This window comes from Puma concolor, chromosome B1 (genome assembly GCF_028749965.1).
Source record: "Puma concolor isolate L17-30 chromosome B1, mPumCon1.1.hap2, whole genome shotgun sequence".
NCBI lineage: Eukaryota > Metazoa > Chordata > Mammalia > Carnivora > Felidae > Puma > Puma concolor.
In genome coordinates this window covers 72625076-72646817 of record NC_141670.1, presented here as the reverse complement: position 1 = coordinate 72646817, position 21742 = coordinate 72625076, and the positions used below count along the sequence as shown (strand labels likewise).

At 39.6% G+C, this 21742-nt stretch overlaps 2 protein-coding genes across 4 annotated transcripts in view; one reads left to right on the top strand and one right to left on the bottom strand.

Annotated features, from left to right (window-relative positions):
* Positions 1-9070: 9070 nt before the first annotated feature.
* On the bottom strand, positions 9071-14601 carry LOC147581688 (uncharacterized). The gene is made up of 3 exons (XM_086704011.1): positions 14099-14601; positions 10161-10304; positions 9071-9935 (listed from the first exon to the last, which is right to left on the bottom strand). The coding sequence occupies exons 1-2, from the start codon at positions 14465-14467 to the stop codon at positions 10254-10256; spliced, it is 420 nt and encodes a 139-aa protein (XP_086560137.1). The 5' UTR covers positions 14468-14601; the 3' UTR covers positions 9071-9935; positions 10161-10253.
* Positions 14334-21742, top strand: part of GUCY1B1 (guanylate cyclase 1 soluble subunit beta 1) — a 47329-nt gene continuing 39920 nt past the window's right edge. For 2 of the 3 annotated variants that reach the window (XM_086704009.1, XM_086704008.1), the window contains exons 1-2: positions 14334-14468; positions 15150-15223. In XM_086704009.1, the coding sequence (XP_086560135.1) occupies positions 14466-14468; positions 15150-15223 (77 nt within the window). In that variant the 5' untranslated portion in view covers positions 14334-14465. Of the gene's footprint in view, positions 14469-14736; positions 14899-15149; positions 15224-21742 lie in introns of those variants that run through there. The other variant, XM_086704010.1, reaches the window with a different exon arrangement.

The window sequence follows — 21742 nt, the reverse complement described above, 5'->3', positions numbered from 1 at the left end:
TTTTAATATTCTATTTTTCCCATTTTAAAAGTGATGAAACTGCACTTCAAAAAATCAAGTACCTGTCCAATGTGACACCACTACTAAATGGTAGGGGCAAAAGCAGTCCGACTAAAGAATCTATGCAATTGACTATGACACTATATTGTCCTCATAGTTAATAACCCTGTTCTTTGTTGTTGTGTTTTTTCCAACCAAAAAAAGATAATCAAACAAATATTCAAACAAATGAATTAGTGGCTCATTCTCTCCTGTTTCCTTTGATATCAGTAATACTCAGTATATAACTGAACGTAGGCTAGAAAGATCAATGTTGTAATGTGATATCTAGAGGCTTTTAAGAATTGTGAACTGTTTTGGAATAGACACATGCAGCTCAAGTAATAGACTCCATCTACCACTAAATGAGACTATGGGAAAGTATATTTAGCTCTAATTTCATGGGAATCTTAAAATCTTTCAGTAAAACCTATTACTTTACTAATTACTATTTTTTAGCTAAGGTTTTAATTTTTCATTGTTCCCCTAACAAAGCAAAGTACATAAAAGGTTTCCTGATATAGAAAAATAAAGTTTTACTAAATGGCCTTTAAATTATCTTTCACTGCTCAAAGTAGATGAAGCTTTGACAAAGTCATGGTAGACCTATTCTTATAAAAAAATCTGATAATCTCTCCCAGTCATATATAAGTGCAGACTGTGGCCAGTAAGACTTGTTAGTTTTTTGTTTCTGTTTTTGTTTTTGAGACCAGTTAGTTTTTATTTTAATCAATATGGCTGAATTAGAGCTGAATCTTGTTTTCATAAAGTTTTCTCAGAAATAAAACATATTTCTATTTAACTGTATATATTCCAATATAAATATAGGTAATGGGTTGATTTACCTTAATGCTTCTAATTCTTAAGTCATCAATAGCAAGCATTATCCTTCATTCTTTTTTCATTTCTTTCCATTTATTTACAGAGTAAATTATATATATATATATATATATATATATATATATATATATATATAGTGCTTGACTATATGTGTGTGGGTGTTTATGTGTGTGTGACTATTTTTGTTTATTTGTTTATTAATTCTGATGACAAGATAAACATTTAAACAAATCTGATACAGAAATGGTAACTTTTTATGTGACTACACTCATAATTGATTTGCAAATTCAAAGGAAATCTGAATGTCACCTCTTTAGGAATCTGAACTATTGAATTTTTTCCATTGATCCAATACTACTGATATGCCCCGATTCGAGAGACCCCCCCCCCCCATAAAAACAAACCACCAGAGTCCAGAGTCAAAGCCAAGCGGCAAGGGTCGTTTATTGCAGGTTCGAACCCGGTCCTCCGCGCACTCGTTGCCAGTGATGCTAAGAGGCCCCCAGCAAGGATCTTACAGCTTCTTTTATAGACAGGCACAAACAAGTTAGGGATTTTTTTGAGGTTACAGAGCTGTTATTGGTTGACATTTAAATTTGAACGCTCAGCAGAACTTGTTTGGTTCCCGCCTTTATTTCAAACCACTCAGCAGAACTTGATTGGTTCCTGCCTTTAGGTCAGACTACAACCGGGCACGCCCTGGATGGTTTTGGGAATGGTGGGGGGGGGGGGGGGCTTTTCTTTGCAGTTGTGAGTACACCTGGTAATTTTTCTCTTAGTCTCTCAACTACATCATCTAATGGGTCATTTAGAACAGTTTTGGCTCATAAGCATTCTTCATTCCTGGCTTTTAAGTATTGAAGTGACTGTATTAGCAAAAATTACAGCAACAGGTGTGATTACTGACTACCCATCCAACACTAGGACCAGAAGCTCCATGAAGACACATTAATCGGGCTTTGAACCGTGGAGATTAAGAAGCATACAAATACAAATTAAATCATTGTATAAGGAATTATCGAACTTAAAGAACATGCTGTTCCATGAAATGATCCAAAAACCAAAGCTCTGATTCCATGTTAGAAAAAACTGGCAAAACATCAAAACCTTGAAAAACTCATGCACAGACCTGAGAACACCTTCCAAAAATGTGTTCCTTTTTGTCACTAACCTAAGGTTTATTATTTTCACATCTCTTGAAAAGCCTTGAAAGCAATAGTTAAAATACCTTTAATATTTAACTTACCTAATTCATTTTTATTACCTGAAAATGTGAGTCATTTGATATTTCTGATATCTGATATCTGATATCTGATATTTCTGATATTTCTGAAGGCCACATATTGTCTTTTTATATATTTATTTTTCATGCATTGAACTGATCTACATAGTGTTAACTTTAGGGCTGGCTACGGAATTCCTCAAGATCTTCCTATTCCTACCTAAGGAATTCTTCTCAGCATGGGGTATACAGAGAAGAGGGTGTCAGGGAGCAAGAAATGCTGTCCCTTTAAGGATCCTTCTAGCTGGACCAAGAGTCAAATTGACATGAGACAGATGAACAGGAGATAGTCAAATTTAATAACGTACATACAGGGAATCCACACAGACGTCGGGATTCCAAAGACAATCAGGAAAATGAGGCATATATGTCATCCTGAATTAGAGAAGAGGGTATTAGTCTAGGACTTAAGAGGAAAGGAATGCACTTCACAGGGTGATATAAAGAACAACAAATGTTTCATAATTAGATGTTTGCCCTGCCATGCAGATGGGCCACTGAGATAAAATTTATCTCTATTAACCCTTAGTCTGGAAAAAAAAATCCCCAATTTAGATTTTCCTATGTAGTAAAGGGAAGGGCAAAAATTCCTCATGAGACTACAGGGTCTCAACTGCCTTCAGGTCAAACAGTCTACATGCCAAATGGCTCATCTTGGGGCAGGCTGCCCTTGGCCCCTACAATTCCTTCCTCTGAAATTTCAGGGAAGTTGACTTGGTATATTGTTTCATCTCATTGAACTCGTCCCTTACTCCTGACAACAAGTCAATTCAGTTCAATTCATTTCAGGAGGCAGTGATACAATTGTGTTCTCAAAGTCAGGCCTATGGTTCAAGTATTCAAGTATTAAATGAGAGGTATTTCTTTAGAAACAAAAGCAAAATAACAGTTACTGATTGGATCAAATTATAAACCAGTTTCTGAGTTCTTAAAGGTAGCCAGTTAAGATTTCTAGATGTCAGGCTGCAAGCATTTTCAGATAGAGTGAGGACAGGCAGGGATAATCTCACAGATTGTCCTTGTTTGTAGTTTAAATGTCTCTGGCCATCTTTTTGAGTGGACCACAGAGTAATACACACAAACATCATGTATACATGAACATTGTGGCAATTTTTCTGACGTTTACATCAAGTTGTTTATAGTCAGTTTTCAGGGCTTTAGGAAAAAGAATAATTTTAGCTCTCAAATGATTCCAAGTTGAAAAGATGGGGAAAAAAATCAAATGTTGGTTTAGAGGTTGTAGCCAGGCATTGGAGGATGCTAGAATAAATAGGGATTTACTCCAGTTTATAATGAATAGTATTAAAATCTAATATCTACAAAAGTGTGCTATTGAAACAAATTTTCTGCCTGTAATCACTCTCATTTCTACCAAAGATAGCCAAATTAACAATAATTTGCAAAACAAGTCTAGTTTCAAAAAACAAAAACAGAACAAAACTTGGCCCAATTATTTGCATAAGCGCTGTGAGAGTAGTGATGTACCATATAGACTCTTTAAAACCTACTTTACTGGAACTTTTCATTAGGAGTATCTAGACTGAACTTTTAACAGCCTCTCAAGGACAGAAGCCAAGCCAAATACTTGCCATCAGACAATGCCTGCAATATGTATACATTTGGGTGAATTCCTTTTTTCCAAGGGCCTCAAAATATTCTGTTTCCTGCCAGGAAGTGACCTTCTTTACTCAACTGGTAAGGCTTTGGGAAGTCTGTAAACAAATTACCAGGCTGACATTTCCAAGGTGCTTAATTCCTTAAAGCTGGTCATAGCTGAGTCTACCCTAATTCCTTGAAGCTGGTCATATCTGAGTGTATGCATATCTCTCTTTGACATTCCAGTCAAAGTTTTGGTAACATAACCTACGTTTTCAGTTGTGTCCTGTCATAAGAAATACGAGTTCTTATTGAACTTACGCAAATAAATATACTGCCATAAAAATATAAGAGTACTAACTGAGAGTATCTGAGTTCTGGAGGGTTCAGGTAGGGAGAAAACAAATGTTTCAATTTGTTCACAAATGTATATTTTATCAAATTACTATCAGTTTGCTTAGAAGTTTTCTTAAATTAAGAAAAACAAAACGCTTTAAAAAGTCAGCAACGTTACAAACAAAAAGTTATAAAATTTATAGCTCCTTAGTTTATACAAGTCTCATGATATTAATTCTTGTTCTACTTGAATTCAGTTTTTCTGGTAGAACCAGAAATTTTTACCTAGTCAGTTTTATGATCTTAAAGCTATCAGAAACCTGTACTCAGAGTTCTTTCCATGAGTCTCGCTAAAGATGAAACACATCTGCAGGAAACTTTTATAAGAGCATCTGAGTAAAAGTATCACTGTAAATAATAAAAGACTTAAAAAATGGCAGTGATTAAAGAGCTGATTCAAGTTCATTACAATGCAATTGACAAGAAAATATGGCTAGTTTGTGACACACACTTCAAGATAATAACGTACCTGGTTATTATCACCAGCTTTCTGGGAACTTTACACAATTTTTAGAACACTTATTTTAATAAAATATCTCTATAAATATAATCTAAGAAAGTTTAATATCACTTATCTGACAATGCTTCCCCTGTAACTTAACATACAAAATATGCCTAATTAGTTTAATTTCTCACAATATTATTGTTTTGAAATGTTTCAGGGGCCCACTGGAAATTTCAGTTAGACTGTGGTCAAAACTTTTCATTTTAGAATTTCATTTGGGGAAATATGTCAAAAAATATGAAAATGTTTGAATATTTGATTAAACATGAACAGAAATCATTATGGAATAATATTGAAATATCCATTTAATGAAGTGACAATAAAAGATATCAAAGGCAAATAAAGAAGGTTATATAGTTGTGAGCAAAATTTAGCTCTTTTAGTATTAATATTACACTGTTTACATAAGTAATCAAGGACTATAATAATAAATTATCTGTAATAAACATAGCAAATTATTTTGGCAAAACAGAATCCTTTTTTTTTTTTTTAGGCAGATAACTTAAAAGGTAAAGAAACACTTTGTTTCTATTTTCATATTAAAAGCAGACTGGGGTGCCTAGGTGGCTCAGTCAGTTAAATGTCTGACTCTGGATTTCAGCTCAGATCCTGATCTCAAGCTTGGTGAGATCCAGCCCTGCATTGGGCTCTGTGCTGACAGCTTGAAGCCTGCTTGGGATTCTTTCTCTCCCACTGTTTCTGCCCGTCTCCCTCTCACTTACACGTGTGTTTGCAAGCTCTCCCTCTAAATAAATAAATGAACTTAAAAAAAAGAGCAGACTCATATTCGAGAAATATTTGTCCTTTTAACAAAGAGAAAACAAATATTTTACACTAGTGTACTTTTGATGTTGAAAGTCATTTGTTTACTTAAATTTATCTTAATCTTAGCAAGCAAGTGTCGACCACACATGTAACTCCTCTCTAAAGATTCCTCCTCCACAAATCTGCCACCTTTTTACATTTAGACTTTGTCCTAAGTCTTCCTAAGTCTTTGTCTCACTTTAGGACAAAACTGCTTTCTTTCCCCCCCAAAACTTTACTCTCATTCTTCATACTTTTTCTTACTGAAATCACAAATCTTAGTTTCCTTGCATACAAAATTGTTTCCCTTATGATTTCCAGTAGTCGTCATTACACTGGTCAGATTTTTTAATGCTTAGAAACCTTAATTTCTAGCAAAAGCTAAGTAGTAAGCAATTGTGAACTGTTTGCTACACAAGAGTTCTTTATTTTGGCAAATATATGACTGTATTGCATAGCTTTTAGAAACTCTTTCACAGCAATTTTTTTCAATAAAGCATATTTACAAAAAGACACAAATTTATCTTTACTTTTTCTGTAATAAGACAAAAGCAGATACCTAGGTTTAGCACTTAATGTTTCGTTATTTATCTAATTTGGAAATGACCTAGATATTCAATAAATTTAACTTAACTCATCATTTAACTTAGCAACACTGTAAAGTTTTAGATTACCAAAGATTTGGAGAGCTATTTAAAAGTGTATCCACTTATAAAAGTGTTCACTTATTTATATCTCTTTAATTTATTTGTTCTTAACAATTATGTTTATACTACAAATAAAACTTCATGAGGCACTAGACACAGACATTCTAAGCTTTTTTTTTTCTAAAAATAATTTGCAACAGAGATACCATAAACTTATTTGACTTTCAGTAAACACAAACAGAATAAAAGTTTTATATTTAATGCTGATAATTCTAAAGACATGTATATCTTAATTAAACCAACAACATTAAATTTGCTTTAATACTGAATATTTTCCCAGATCATGTGAACTTGAAAAATTGAGTTAGTTCTTATCTTTCTGAGTTTTACAATGCCCAATCCTTACAAATACTTGCCTTCAAACCATTTAAATAGAGTCCTTTTTCAGATTAATTTTAGTAACACCATCCAGAGACAGAAAAAATACCACATTTACAACATACATGGAGATACATTTTAAAAAATACACAGATAAGACTGTTTTTACTAATATCTGTGAAGAGGAAATTATAGGCTCAATTTTCAGTTACAGGCTCAGTTTTCAAATACCTTCCTCTGTTTTCTTTTTTTCTGATGAAAAATTTCTTCCTTAAAGTTTGTATTTCAAAGAATGGCTCTTAGGTCCTAAAGAATGTAGGGGTAGAAAATTTACATCACAAAGGCACACAGAGATTACCCAAGATTTTACGAAGGTGGGTATTTGGAACCTATCTGCCCATTATCAGAGGTGTTAGAACCTGCAGTTTTTATTTTTCATGTTTTAGTGTTTATTTTGAGAGAAAGCACGTAAACAGGTAAGGGAAAGAGACAGAGAATGTCATGCAGGCTCCACACTGTTAGCACAGAGTGCAATGCAGGGCAGGATCTCACAGACCATGAAATCATGACCTGAGCAGAAACCAAGAGTCAAGACACTTAACCAACTGAGCCACCCAGGCGCCCCTGGAGTTTGTATTTTTAAAAAGGTCTCTTTCCCCTTCTGTTTTTTCTTTCTTCAGTCTCAGGCAACTGTGGGCTGTGTTTATATTTCAAAAAAAAAAAAAAATAGATTTATAACTTGAAGGGATAGAGAAAGAATGTAAAAAAAAAAAAACCTATTTTTTCCTAATGTCTCAGGGTAATTGCTATTTAAAACTTACCTTTTTTTTTTTTTTTTTTTTAGTTCAGAACAATTTAGTTTCAATATCCTGATCTTTTATAATATCCACAAACATTTGATAGGAATAAGTGAGGTTTAGAGATTAGTAAAGATAGGTGGGTTTTGACTTGTTTTTAGAGTTGCATTTCTGGTTTTGCGGAAATTTGTAAGACAAAAACAGTTGACTCTAATTCCCCAAAGAACTGGATTATAGCCTAAACACCAAGGGTCACACTTGTCTTTTTAACTAAATTTGCTTCTTTATATCAGGGAAAAAAATTAAATAACATAGGAACCAAAAGATTTATGCCTTTGTAAAGTCTGTGTAATGCATTTTTTTTTAAATTTTTTTTTTCAACGTTTATTTATTTTTGGGACAGAGAGAGACAGAGCATGAACGGGGGAGGGGCAGAGAGAGAGGGAGACACAGAATTGGAAACAGGCTCCAGGCTCTGAGCCATCAGCCCAGAGCCCGACGCGGGGCTCGAACTCACAGACTGCGAGATCGTGACCTGGCTGAAGTCGGACGCTTAACCGACTGCGCCACCCAGGCGCCCCAGTGTGTGTGTAATGCATTTTAACACAAGCCTTTCTTCCTGCCCCCCCCAACCCCACCCCGGGTGCACCATTCAATCTTGGGTTCTTTCAGCCCCTGAATATTGGCCTTCCACTGATCCTTTGTAGGAGGACTTATGAAAAAATGTTGTCTTGTTTCCTCTGTGAAGGGAAGGTTGTGAATATAGTCAAATAATCTTTCTAGTTACTTTCTAAATTTGGTAGGATCTTTTCAAAGTAGGGGTAAAAGGTCTTTATAATTTAAAAGATGTGCTGTTGTCCAGGGGACACAAATTCTTTTGCAGTGGGTGTCTAGGATATACCTGTAAAGGATATTGCATGGTAATAATGTCTGAAGCTGGCAGAGCCTGATTTCAAGAGCCCTGGAAGGTAGGAGTAAAGCAAGCCCTATTGTCAGTCTGGGTGCTTTTGTTAAATTCATTTCTGGCTTTCAGCATTTACATGAGCAGCCTTTACACTTTGTACCTAGAGATTAGGCCTGAGTGATCTCTGTAAATCTTGCAGGGAAATGAGGCTGGACTTTAAGAAGGGGATTTTATATTGGGTGTGGATATTTATTTTTGTCTTAAGTCTAGTTTCTGTTCTTTTATCCTGCCGAGGGAGTCCCTGAGGCCAGCCATTATACCACTAAGTCAATGGAGTGTTCTCTATTATATTTATATATAATATAAATATAAATTATAAATAATATTTATATGCAAATATAAATTTAGAAGGAGAGAAAAACAACTCTTACCACTCTTGCTTCATTGGACTCCACAGATAGATTCCAAGGTACTGACATGGTTAAGACTGCCAACTGCACGTATGTGTGTGTGTGTGTGTGTGTGTGTGTGTGTGTGTATATATACACATACATATATATATGTATGTGTATATATATATTAAGATTCCAAGGGACTGCCAACTGCATGTATGTGTGTGTGTGTGTGTGTGTGTATATATATATATACATACATATATATGTATATATATCTCTCTCACAGCCAATTTTAAAAAATGTTTATTTATTTATTTTGCAAGAAAAAGAGTATGAATGGGGGAGAGGCAGAGAGAGAGAGGGAGAGAGAGAATCCCAAGCATACTCCATGCTCAGCACAGAGCCCCACGACTGTGAGATATGACCTGAACTGAAATCAAGAGTCAGAGGCTTAACCAACTGAGCCACCTGCACACCCCCAGTCAATTTAAAGGATCCACTAGGCGGCCATTAATGAGCAAGATCTATTACTACCCACTGAGAACAGTATGTTTTTCAATTGTTTAATGAAAGACGCAAGAGGTGTCTAGAGAAGGTATAAATGATGCAACTCCCATGATCCAAAAGTTTACTCCTGAAATTAGTCTAAAACCTCAGAGGGCTTCCTTGCACAGGCAGTAAGAATGGTGTATGTCTGGTTTCCCATAAAAACATGAGATACCTCCAGTCACAGGCCCACTAATCTGTGACACCAGGCTGTTGTTACTGAAATGGAAATTTCCAGCAGTAGCAAACAGGGAAGATTGAGACAACAAAGGTTCCTGTAGGCTCGTACCTCTCATGACAAACTCCCCTAAGAGCTGACACAGCAGAACTGAGACAGCTGGAATTCTAGTCTATTTGGCCATCGAAATGCACCCTGGTAAGTGCACCGTCTGAAAGGTGGAGACCAAAGAGACTGTTCTCACTGGCCACAAAACCAAGCTCTTAGGACATAGAACAAGGTGAAAGGAAAAATCACATCTGGAATATGTACATTAACAGCTTTATCTAAGCTTTGGGTCTTCTCTTGGAGCCACGCTAATACCTAGGAGAAATGTGCCATGGGATTGGGGATCTTGTGCCATTTTATAGTGTACCTGATTGCACAGAAGTTTTCTTGAAGTTGGTGGGTAGCTTAGTGTCAATCTAACCCATTCTGTGACCAAGGTATCCTATCATGGGAGTCTCTGAGTTCAGTGGCAAGTGCTCTACCAGGTTTTAAATGCTCGCCTCCTGTCCACCGGTTTTGCAGCTTTGGCTTCCAAGGTGTCCATCAGCAATGGCCTTTCCCTCATGTGTACATTCAAAGTCTGTTTGACAAACAACATGAAAGACACAGACAAAAGAAAACAAAGATCATCTCTGGGAGGAAAGGGATCAGTAACCAAAGAGTTGTTAAGCCCAAGGAACAACTTCCACACATATTTTCTTCTGCTAATCTAAATTTAGAAAAAGAGAAAAACGACTCTTGCTGCTCTTGTTCCATTGGACTTCCCAGATAGATTCCAGCAGGCTGACATGGTAAGAAATCCTACCAGGTGCCGGCTGTAAGTCAGATGTCCCAGGATCTCTCAGCTGCAGCTGTGTCCAGAGAAAGCAGTGTCCAGCAAGTTAAAGTGTCCTGCCAACTATGCCAACTGTCCCAGAGCAAGAATTCCAGTCTCCTTCAAGTGTTCTACCTGGAATAACATATTTTTTTTTTAATTTTTTTTTTCAACGTTTTATTTATTTTTGGGACAGAGAGAGACAGAGCATGAACGGGGGAGGGGCAGAGAGAGAGGGAGACACAGAATCGGAAACAGGCTCCAGGCTCTGAGCCATCAGCCCAGAGCCCGACGCGGGGCTCGAACTCACGGACCGCGAGATCGTGACCTGGCTGAAGTCGGACGCTTAACCGACTGCGCCAGCCAGGCGCCCCTGGAATAACATATTAACAGGAGATAATAAAATATAATTGTGTACGCACAGGCAATCCACAGACATGGAGATTACAAAGACTGTCAGGCAAAATGAGGTATATATGTCATCCTGAGCTAAGGAGAAGGGGCTACAGGTCTGGGACTTCAGAGGAACGCAGTAAAAAATAAACACAAGCCCCAAATGGTGTCACTTAGACAGAGTTCCCAAACTAGTGCCTGATACATAATCCAAATGCAGTTCAATATCCCACAGAAATGTAGTCTTTAACTATTCAGCCAGGAATTTTTCAATCTGTGACATTGATTTTGTCATCTGGATCCTCTCCATCCCCCAAAGAAAGATGAGGTATTCCACGTGAGACACCTCGCTTTGCCTCCTAGAAACCACCATCACCTGAAACAATCCTTTTATTTTGCTAAAAACCTTCTTGCCTCCATCATTCTTCTATAAAAACCTTCCATTTTGAGCAACTCATCAGTGAGCCTCTCTACTTGCTAGTTACAGTGCTGACAGATTCATGAATTAGTTAATAAAGCCAGTTAAATCTTCAAATTTACTTGGTTTAATCTTTTTTTTTTTTTAACAGAAGAAATCCTATTCACAGGGCAGTAGGAAGAGCAGATATTTCATAATTAGATGTTTGTCCTGCCATACAGATGGGTCATTCAGATGAAATTTAATTGGTAACCCTTATTTTGCAAAAAAAAGACCCTCAATTTAGATTCTTCTATGTAGTTGAGGGAGGGGTAAAATTTCTCTTGAGCTTGCAGGGTCTCAATTGCCTTTAGCTCATAACAGTCTGCATCCCAGGGGCACCTGGCTGACTCAGTCAGTAGAAGATACGACATTTTTTTTTTTAAACTTGTTTTAATGTTTATTTATTTTTGAGAAAGAGAGAGACAGAGAGACAGAGAGACAGAGAGAGACAGTGTGAGTGGGGGAGGGGCGGAGAGAGAGGGACACACAGGATCCGAAGCAGTCTCCAGGCCCTGAGCAGAAAGCACAGCGCCTGACGTGGGGCTTGAACCCAAAAACCGTGAGATGATGACCTGAACCAAAGTTGGATGCTTAACCAACTGAGCCACCCAGGCGCCCCAGTAGAACACGTGGCTCTTAATCTCAGGGTTGTGAGTTTGAGCCCCACATTGGGGATAGAGTTTACTTAAGAAAAATAGATAAAATAAAAAATTTTGGGGACGCCTGGGTGGCTCAGTCGGTTGAGCGGCCGACTTCGGCTCAGGTCATGATCTCACGGTCCGTGAGTTGGAGCCCCGCGTCGGGCTCTGTGCTGACAGCTCAGAGCCTGGAGCCTGTTTCAGATTCTGTGTCTCCCTCTCTCTGACCCTCCCCCGTTCATGCTCTGTCTCTCTCTGTCTCAAGAATAAATAAACGTTAAAAAAAATAAAAAATAAAATAAAATAAAATAAAATAAAATAAAATAAAATAAAATAAAACATTTTAAAAAACCCAGCCTTTAAAAAATAGCCTGCATGCCAAAGCAGTCCATCTTGAGGTGGTCTGCCCTTGGTCCCACAAGAGTAATATATTGTTTCTGCAAATGCCACTTAGTCTACTTGTGACTGTATTCTTATGTTTCCTTGTCAGCAGTGGCAACAATGGATAGGGTGTTGCAGAAGTAGAGGGACCTCCTCTTGGGCTCCTCTATGGCTTGTGGGCACTCCCTTCTCCTCGAACCTCATATCCTTTGCGGTGTCTTCTGGACCAAACAGAAACTGGCAAAGATTTAGTGGACAGAACTTCCTTTGGATTCAGAGTGAATATAAGACAATTAGAACACAGAACAGAAAATACATTAACAAATGCGGATAGGTGTTGGATAGAAGGGCAATAAATGCAAAAAGTTATCAGAAAGAGCAATGATGGGGGAAGTTTGAACTTCAGAGAGAGAAGAAAGTCGATAGGGATGCTCATCCTTCATTTCATCTCATATCTTTCTCCTGGTAGACTTTTGTCATTTTTCATAATTAGCAAGCAGTTTCCTTTCCCTATCTTTTACCTACAAAAAGTCTATGGTAGAGGACACCACAGCACACTCCAGACTGAGACGTAGCAGGGGTGTACTGCTGGTCAAAAGAGGATAGGTCGATGTAGGGCCAAAATTCTTTTTAACAGGTTAAAAAATTGTTACATCTTCATAGAAAAATATCAACGGGTACAGAAGGTCATAATACAAATTGCAAGAGTCGTGGTGTCTCCAGCCACTGGTTCCAATAGAAGAAAAAAGACATATCGAAACCTTCCTGTGCACCTTCCCAAAGATTATGCTTATAGCAATGTATGTGTGTGTGTGTGTGTGTTTTCTTATGAACCAAATAGCATTTTATTCTATATAACCATTAAAAAATTGAGGCTAATTACATTCATATGTCAGTTGTTTATTGAACAACATATTATTCTGTATTGTTATGTATCTTTTTCCAGAGTTGTAGAGAGTAACAGGCTATTTCAATGGTTAAAAATCAATAGTTAATACTAAATAATGGCTTTGTATTTTAATTATGGTATAAAGTGTTCCATTGTATAAAAGACTCTAATTATTCTATCCTTTCATCATTGATAAAATCAGTGTTTTTATAAGTTATTTGTTGTTGTTTTGTTAGTTTTCTATATAAGTATTTCTTTATCAATTACACTTCAACGTAGGTCTCTGGGTACCAATCCCAGTACAGTTTTATTGCTTTGGCATTTTCTCTAATGGTATTGAGATTGTTCTCACAGTAAACTGTTCACATTATAGAATAGTATCCTGGCTTCTCAGGTCCACTTGAGACTGGTGACCTAGAAGCAATGCTTGCTTTTCCTTCCTCACTTTTGACCTAACACTAGTTAACCATATCCATGCACATCAGGCACAGAGTTTTAATCAACAGACAGTTCCTGTTCCTCTCATCTTTTCTCTGCAGTGGGGCTCAGAGCATTAACTAACCTGAGTGCCTGGTAGAATGTAGACTGGGAGATAGATTAATTCAGACATTGCTCATTTTGTACTGGGCTTTTTCCAGTTCATCTGTTACCTTTCAGAAAGAGGAGGAAAATTCAATTCTGGACGGTTAAAAACTCCCTGGAGTCATGGATACCGTCTATGGGGTGGGGTCAGGTGTCCCATCAGGATCAAACACAGAACACTGAATCTTGTAGGGATGTTTAGTAATGGGCAGAATTGGGTTTGACACAATGTTCACCAAACTGTATTATTATGCTCACCGAACTCATTATTTTAGCTGGCTCACTCAACTAGTCTCATTAACTACAAATAATATGTGTTAAGCTCAGTACTATTAGCTTTCAGTTTGCCAAAAGCTGTTGAGAGATCAAGCCACAAAGGAAATTCTTATCTGCAAAACAAGGATGAACACGAGGATGCTGACTATGGGCGCGTATTCCTTTTTAGGGCTTGGCCATTGCAACACACACACACACACACACACACACACACACACACACACACACCCTTAGTTTTTGTTACCCCTGAAGGCAAGTCTTTGCGTAAGAATACATTTGGTGCGACCCCAACAGCTGCAATCTTCCTCACCCAGAATTCATGCAAGAAGCAAGACTGGAGCTTCTCCGTCGTCATTGTAATGGCCTCAAATAAAAAAACCTTGTCACCAGGGCGGGGGTTGGAAGGCACTGGAGCGCAGCAGCCCCGCGAGCAACCGAATTCCCTCCTCTGTCGCTGATTGGTTGAAAACTGGGAGGCAATGACCAGCCTCCAGCGGCTCGACTCCTCATTGGCTGCGAGGAGGTGGCAATCAGGGCCGGCCCAGGCGGCTGCGCCGCTTCCAGCTCTATGCTGCCGCCGCGGTCCTGTTGCGCTGTCGCTGCTGCAGCCGCCACCCGGGTCCCTTCGGCCGTGCCTCTGCGTGGGGGCTGCCTCTTCGGCTCCGGTCGCAGACACCATGGTGAGTGCTTCTAGCCGGGTCGGGCTGGAACATCACACCAAGCTGCGCCGGGCCTGGTTGCCCGAGGGAGCCGGCCGCGCCACCGGAGCTCGGGCGGGGGCCGGGGAAGCGCACCGTGGGTCGCAGGAGCCGTCACGCCTTTTTGCCTCTGTCCAGGGCGGGGGGTGGGGGTGGGGGGGTAGTGGGAACGCTGGGGGTCGCGACAGGGGCGGTGAGTGCCTTTGCTTCTTAGGGGAGGGTCCGCCACTCTGCATCGCGCAGCGACTCCCCAGACTCGGGAAGGGGACGTGCGGCTGAGGCGCGAGGGCTTCTCGGCTCAGGCTGACCCCATCAGTGTGAGTGAGTGAGGGCCAGTGGCGGGGAGATGCCGGGTTCGCGTCCCCCTCGCCACATTTTCCCGGATGCCCGACTTGCCTCGGACTGGTGACAGGTGAGTGGAGGGGTAAGAAGGTGTCCAGGCGGTGGGGCGGCCGGGGACGGAGAGGATCTGCCCTTTATTGGGGCGGAGGTGGCGCGCCTCGGATGCCCCTCTTTAACACCGAGTACTCCGAACCGAGCGGAGCCACGGGGTAGGGCACAAGGTTAAACCAGAGCCGTGGCAGCTGAGGCTGCAGCCTCGCCCGCAAGCCCCTGCCCACCTACTGCGGGTCCCTGACGCTCAGGTTTCCCCTGTCCCCGCAGTACGGATTTGTGAATCACGCGCTGGAGCTGCTGGTGATCCGCAATTACGGCCCGGAGGTGTGGGAAGACATCAAGTAAGTGACTGGCTCCCCTAGCACGGGCTCTGCGCGCGCGCTCGCTCGCGTGTGTGGGGCGGCGGGGGCGGGGGGTGGAGCAGGGGCGGCGGGGGTCCCGGGGCGGCCCCGGCGCTGCACCGCGCGCCTCGCTGCGTCCTCCGCTTCCTGCCTGGGTCGTGGGCGCGCATCCTCGGAGATGCCTCCGGCCGCCGCTCCCGGCTGCAGCTGCGCTCCCACGCTCCGGAGCTGGGACCCGGAGAGGAGGGGCGGCCGGGGCGGGGCTGCGAGGGCGAAAGCCAGGCGGAGGAGCCCCTGGGGTCACCTCGGCCTCCCGACCCGGCCTGAGCGTGGGAATGCTCTGCCAGCGCCGGGGCGGTTCCGGAGCTCTGCAGGCTGGGCGACTCCCACGCGGAGTGGGGCCCGGGGGACCACTAAGGCTTCCGCGACGTTCAAAGAGCCGGAGGCCTTAGGAACTGACGGCAAACCTGGACTCCTTTATGATTGACACACCTCGCAGACCCATAAAACAGCCGAGCCTTTTTAGGTGTGCAAAAACTCAACTTCTCTTGAGACAATTTCTTGAGCAATTGAATCAAGTGCATTTATTCATTTGAAATGTAGTAAAATTGGAATGTTTTTTTTTTTTTCTTTCATTTTCTCAAAATTTTGGTGTCTACTATGGCGAAGGCTGCCTCGCAGGAGAGCATCCTAGCGCGGGGAGCCCAGTACTTTGGCTGTGGACCGAAATACCACAGCCACCTGAAACTTTAAACCTGTTGGAACGATGGGTCATCTCTGCAGGCATGTTGAGCATTTTGATCTAACAAAATTCTCTCTCTTTTTCTTCTCTCTTATTCTGGTGAAATTTGCATTTAACTTGTATGGATGGGCACAACCAACTAGATAAAGCAAATCCATATACTGTATATGGGTTTTCATACTGGAACACCAATCTGTCACATCGAAATGGAGATACAGGGAGTGATTACCTGGGTGGGCAGAAGAGAACAAACACATAGTTATTCTCTACTTTCATTTCCTAACCTCACTGATTTCATTTTGTTATATCAAGTGGGTGATGCTTTCATGCTTCCCCCTCCCCCCCCCCCCCAAATATATTCCAATCATTAGCAATCAATGCTGACAGGTCTTATGCAGTCACATGATAATGATTTCTTTTAAATACCTCTTTCCATGGAAATGGTCAGGGTTAAATATTAAGCACTAGAATGCAACTTTTCCCTTCCTTGGGTTTGTATGGTTGAGCATGGTTTCATGTTCCATGAGCCATTTCTGTTACTCACAGGGCTCATTTACATATTAAGAGAAGTGGAGATTTGGAAATTATGGCTTAAATCAAATGAGTATTTAGGCACTAAAGCTTACTTTGGGATTTGAATCTGTCTGCCTTATTAATACCTTCGTAATTTTTATTTTGCCTGGTAGAGTTACAGAGAAGGCAGTCATCAAAAGCAAGATTTTAAACAGTGTTACTTAGTATAGGGTTCTTTTTAAGCCCCTTTCTTTGTGAATTTATGAAAGCATCATGCATGTCCCCACAGGTTTTCCCATCCATAATATAGAAATCCCCAAATTTCTGGATGAAAATCCTATGACAATATGTTTAAAATTTTGAGAGCACAGTAAAATCTATCATGGCTAAATAGGCATTATGTGTTTTAACCAGATTTAGAGTGTATGTCCTAGCCATTATCAATTTAAATCACTGCTAAATACAAAGATGAAAAATTACACTTTAAGAGGAATGTATCAGCAGTTTTCAAAAATTAAATTATCAAGTGATTTGTTTGGATTGGCCATATTTTCCCCAGAGAAGGTCAAACTATCTAAAAATATTCAAACTCCACTGGTGTGAGAACTTTGTCAAAGTAGGCTAAGAATATTGTTACATTCTACTTTACAAAACAATGCATTTTTAATTACACATCAGTATCCTTTGACTCACTAATTTAGCTTTATTTCTGAACAGTATTCTTAACCCATTCAAGTGTTAATAACTTAAATCATTCAAAATGTTTTTTTCCTGGTAACATGAAACAAACCATATGGGTGTGTGTGTGTGTGTGTGTGTGTGTGTGTGTGTGTATATATATATATATATATATATATATATATATACATCAAGAATTATGTACCTCTGCAAGAGGAATACTATTAAACTAGTGTTGTAGTGCAGGTGTTAACTTTGATTCTTTTTTTTGTCTGAGCATCCCTTTTGTTGGAGACCATATTGTCTTGGGTACCATTTAGTATCTGGAATAGAGAACATTGTTCAGTTTTCTGTGTTGAGAGGGATTAAAGCAGCTCATTGGTTTCCAACCCAGTCAGCACCTCTGAGGGGTTACTATGCTCTCCCTGGAAGAGTATTTGCTTAGCACAGCAAAGAGATCTCACTTCCTGGGGGCTGGAGAGGAAAATTTGGAGGAGCTTAACTTTAAAATGTTCCTTGGGAGATTCTGATGCCTCCTCTCAACTTCATCCTCTAGTCCAGGGAGGATCACTGCAACCAATGGTACAAGACACTTTCTGTTTTAACTTTTTATGAAAAACTAAATCTGTGATTTGTTGTGTGTGTGTGTCTCAGTAAGTACCAAACATCTCTATCTTCCTCTTTGGTCTTTTTGAGAAACTACATAAATGGATGTTTATAGAAGTTATATATAACACTTTTTTTTTTGTTTAGTAGGAAATGGCCATATATCCTCCATGAGAAGGAATACCAAACATTTAATGACAAATAAAACTCTAAGTAACAGATTCCAGACAGAAAATTTTAAGCGGTAGGAGCCAAAAATGCTTCACTGTAAACTCCATATACACTTACACTCTTACCAATCATATAACCATTTCACACAAGCTTTAAGTTCCTCTTTTTAAGAAAAAAAAAATCATCTAGACTAAGGATCAGCAAATGTTCTCTTAAAGGGCCAGATAGTAAATAATTCAGGTGCTGTAGGCCAAGAGTCAATAATGAGGATATTATGTAGGTACCTATATAACTGTTAAAATGTAACCATCTAAAATGTAAAAATTATTCCTTGCTCTCAGACCAGACAATCCAAGGGGCAGTGGGCTGGATTTAACCCATTTACTAACCTCTGATCTAGACCATAAATATATATGAAAAAGCAAAAGAGACCTCTGAATCTACCTCAAATCTTGTTTTGTTGGTTTTTCAATTTTCAGATGGTCTTTTCTAGAAGCCATGGTTCCAAAGTGATGAAAAAAAAATAATCATGATTTCAGAGAAAACAAAGTCAGGATATACATAATAGAAGAGCACCTAAGCACTGGATTTAATTATCTCTGTTATCCTTCCATCATCCCTGGCAAAACAGATAATTGCATCAAATTAATGGGTGCAAATTTAGATTGGCCTAACTTCACTGAAGCCTAAGGATGGATTCAAAACACTGGAAAATCTAAGATGGTTGAAAGTTTATAAAAAAAACAAACCAAAAAAATACCTAACAACTAACTATTTTGCCTAGAGTTGAGTGGTCCAAGGAACGAATTAAAAATAGATTTGAAATTCGCAAGTGCTATATGGTACATGTCTTATCCCTTCTCTGTTTCACTAAAAGGTATGAGATAAATATTTGGATCAAAATTTTGGTATGAGATTTGAAAATAATGTACTCACGTTGTTAGTTGATAACATGTTGGAGCAAATTCCTCTAGAAGGCTGTTGATCATCTTGCGTAAAGAATTTGTGTATGTTTAGTATGGTTTTATTTGATGTACCTACAGCAGGGCAGCATACTTTTTCATTCATTGATTTATTCCTTTTTTCATTCTCTAGTTAAGTTAAGCTTATTTTTAATGAACATAGTGTAGTCCGTCAGGCACTGAGGGTAGAAAAAGTAAGATGTGCTCCTTTGCTTCAAATAAAGTCTTATCATACTACTAACTCTTATCAGAGTTATCAGGATATTTTCTGCCTGTAACTCAAACATAGAAACATTTGGACCTTCCAGTTTTGAAATTAATGTATCTAGTTGAATTTGCTAGTCACAAATCAGTCATTATTGTTCATATTAGCAAGTTCTTTGCCATAAGCTACTTATGTGGCTTTTCCCACGTTGTCTCAACTATCCAAGCCTCCCTGCGTAAGAAAACATTATACCTACTGTATACAGTTGTTGTTATAATATGTTGAAAACTGTCTGAAAATGTTTAACACAGATTTTGAAAAGTAACTGCTTAATAATAAATGGTAGCTATTATTAATTTTACTCTAGAGCCAGAGTTTTTTGACTCTTCTCTTCCCCAACTCACCTGAAAGATAATGAAGTTCTCTTTTGAGTAATAGTAGGTCATTGAAGTCTACATAGACTAAATGTTCCCTCATTGGTGTAGATGAGTCACTTCACTGTCACTGTCACTTGTTTTTCTCTTTTGTCCATTCTGTGCAACTGAGACCAGTTCTTTAAATTTGAAGTGCCTCTTAGACTCTCTTCTTCTTGCATTCTGGTTCTTAGAACTTTCTTTTGTGCCGCTCGAACAGCACCCTGGTTGGGTTCTGTGTGTCAGGCTTGTCCCAGTATCTCTATTTTGCAGATCAAGGGAAGACTGTTACTTTCATTATACTGGTTTTCTGCTCACGTCCCACTTTGGAATCAAACGTACATTATACTTTTCTGGTTCCCTCTCCCCTCATCCCTATGCATTGTTTGAAAGAGTAGCAGCAGTTTCTCCTTATCTATTTTATGAAAATAAATGAGAACAAACAAAAGAATGCACCATGTTTTGCCATGTTTTAATAGATTTTCATATTCATTGAGGCCATATAACTAAATTTCTATATCATTCTGACCCTTGTTCAAGTAGGTTTTTATCTATTAATGGTACTCTATATTATAAAAATTGTTTAAAACTTCCAAAGTCCTTTCCTCTATGCACTTTCAGTTGAGTGCTGAGATAGGAAAAGCCCTTTCCGGCTCATTTTTTTCCTGCTTTATTGAGATATAATTGATACATAACACTGTGTAAGTTTAAGGTGTGCCAGTGTGTTGATTAGACACATTGATCAAGTGTGAAATGACTGCCACCATAGCATTAGCTACTACTTCTGTCCTATCACACAGTTACCCTTTCTTTGTTCTGGTAAGAACATTTAAGATCTACTCTATCTTAGATCTTCAAGTATATGACCCAGTGTTATTAGTTATAATCAACTTGTTAATCTTACAACTGACTGTTTTACCCTTTGCACAATAGCTCCCCATTTCCCCCACCCTCACATCCTGGGAACCACCACTCTGCTCTGTTTCTCTGAGTTTGCCCTTTGTAGACCCCACATATAAGTGAGCTCAATGTTGTTTGAGGCTTGTTTTTAATGATCGAGCTGAGTTTCCAGAGGTGAAATGACTGTCCTGGGGGATTATATGTAGGAAGCTGAAAGGTCAGGACTCCAATCCTGCTCTTCTGGTGTCAGTTTACTGTTTCTCTTAAGATAGAAATAGGGGCAAACATAATATGCGTATAAACAGGAAACCATATTGTCATGCCTAGAAGCTTCTTCAGTACAAATAAACAGATTAATATGCAGATAAAAATGGGTAAATTTGATCATTGTTAGGATTGAGACCTTCTTCTGTAGAAAGACCTGCCAGTCACCCCGAAAGATAGAGGTAGGCATAGTGCATGAGCTGATAAGCTCACTAGCATTTGAAGTTATTCTTGCAGGTGGCAGTAGATGTCCGTGTGTGAACCCCTTCGCATACCTGCCAGTGAGCTCTTTCCATAGGGCTCTCCCAGAACCTGGACCATGTCTGCTGAGCAGCCAGGTGATAGGCCAGGTCCTAGCCTTATCTTGGGGTTTTTCTTTGATGATTTGAAGTATCCCCCTGAAATCAAGCCAGGTTTTTGTTTTACTTGAGATACTTGCAAATACTTTCTGTAATTTTCGAGAATGAAAACGAAGCATAGAGACATATTATTTAATGGGGTGTCTCAGAGAAGGAGCTTCGCACGGTAAAATCAGAGCCAGAGGCGGCATTAGAAAATCTGTATTCTCCCTTTTAGCACACCCAGACCTAGTTGTGGCAGATGTTAGCTAGACCTTGCTGCTGTTCGCAAGGAGCGATGTCCTTTTGGCTCTCTCTCCTGTCCACAGGATAAGGGACTTGAACACATGCTTCTCTTCAGTGTGTTGGAAAGCAGTAGGTATGAACTGATAGTGTGTGCACATCAACAGGAAAACACACTTTAGGAAATCTGTACAACTGGCCCAGTTCAGAGGGTGACAACTCAGAAGACATGAGTACTTGCAGCTTCTCCATCTGCTTCTTTTCCTCCCTGTTCATTAAAGAGGAAATGGTGGGAATATGGTGTTTTCGTGTCTAGTAAAACGGAGCACCTTTTTTATGTCAAAAGATACTGAGGTCTGCTCAGCAGACATGATCCAGGTTCTGGGAGAGCCCTACGAAAAGAGCTCACTGGTAGGTATGTGAAGGGATTTACACACCGACATCTATGTCCGCCTGCAAGATCTTTCTATTCCAGGCACAGGCA

Bases quoted from the DNA above. Each gene is read 5' to 3' on its own strand.
- LOC147581688 (XM_086704011.1), bottom strand. From the start codon at position 14,467: ATGGTGTCTGCGACCGGAGCCGAAGAGGCAGCCCCCACGCAGAGGCAC. The intron at 10,305-14,098 runs GTGAGGAAGATT...ATGTTATTCCAG, and splicing joins GCTTCTTGCATGAATTCTGG to GTAGAACACTTGAAGGAGAC.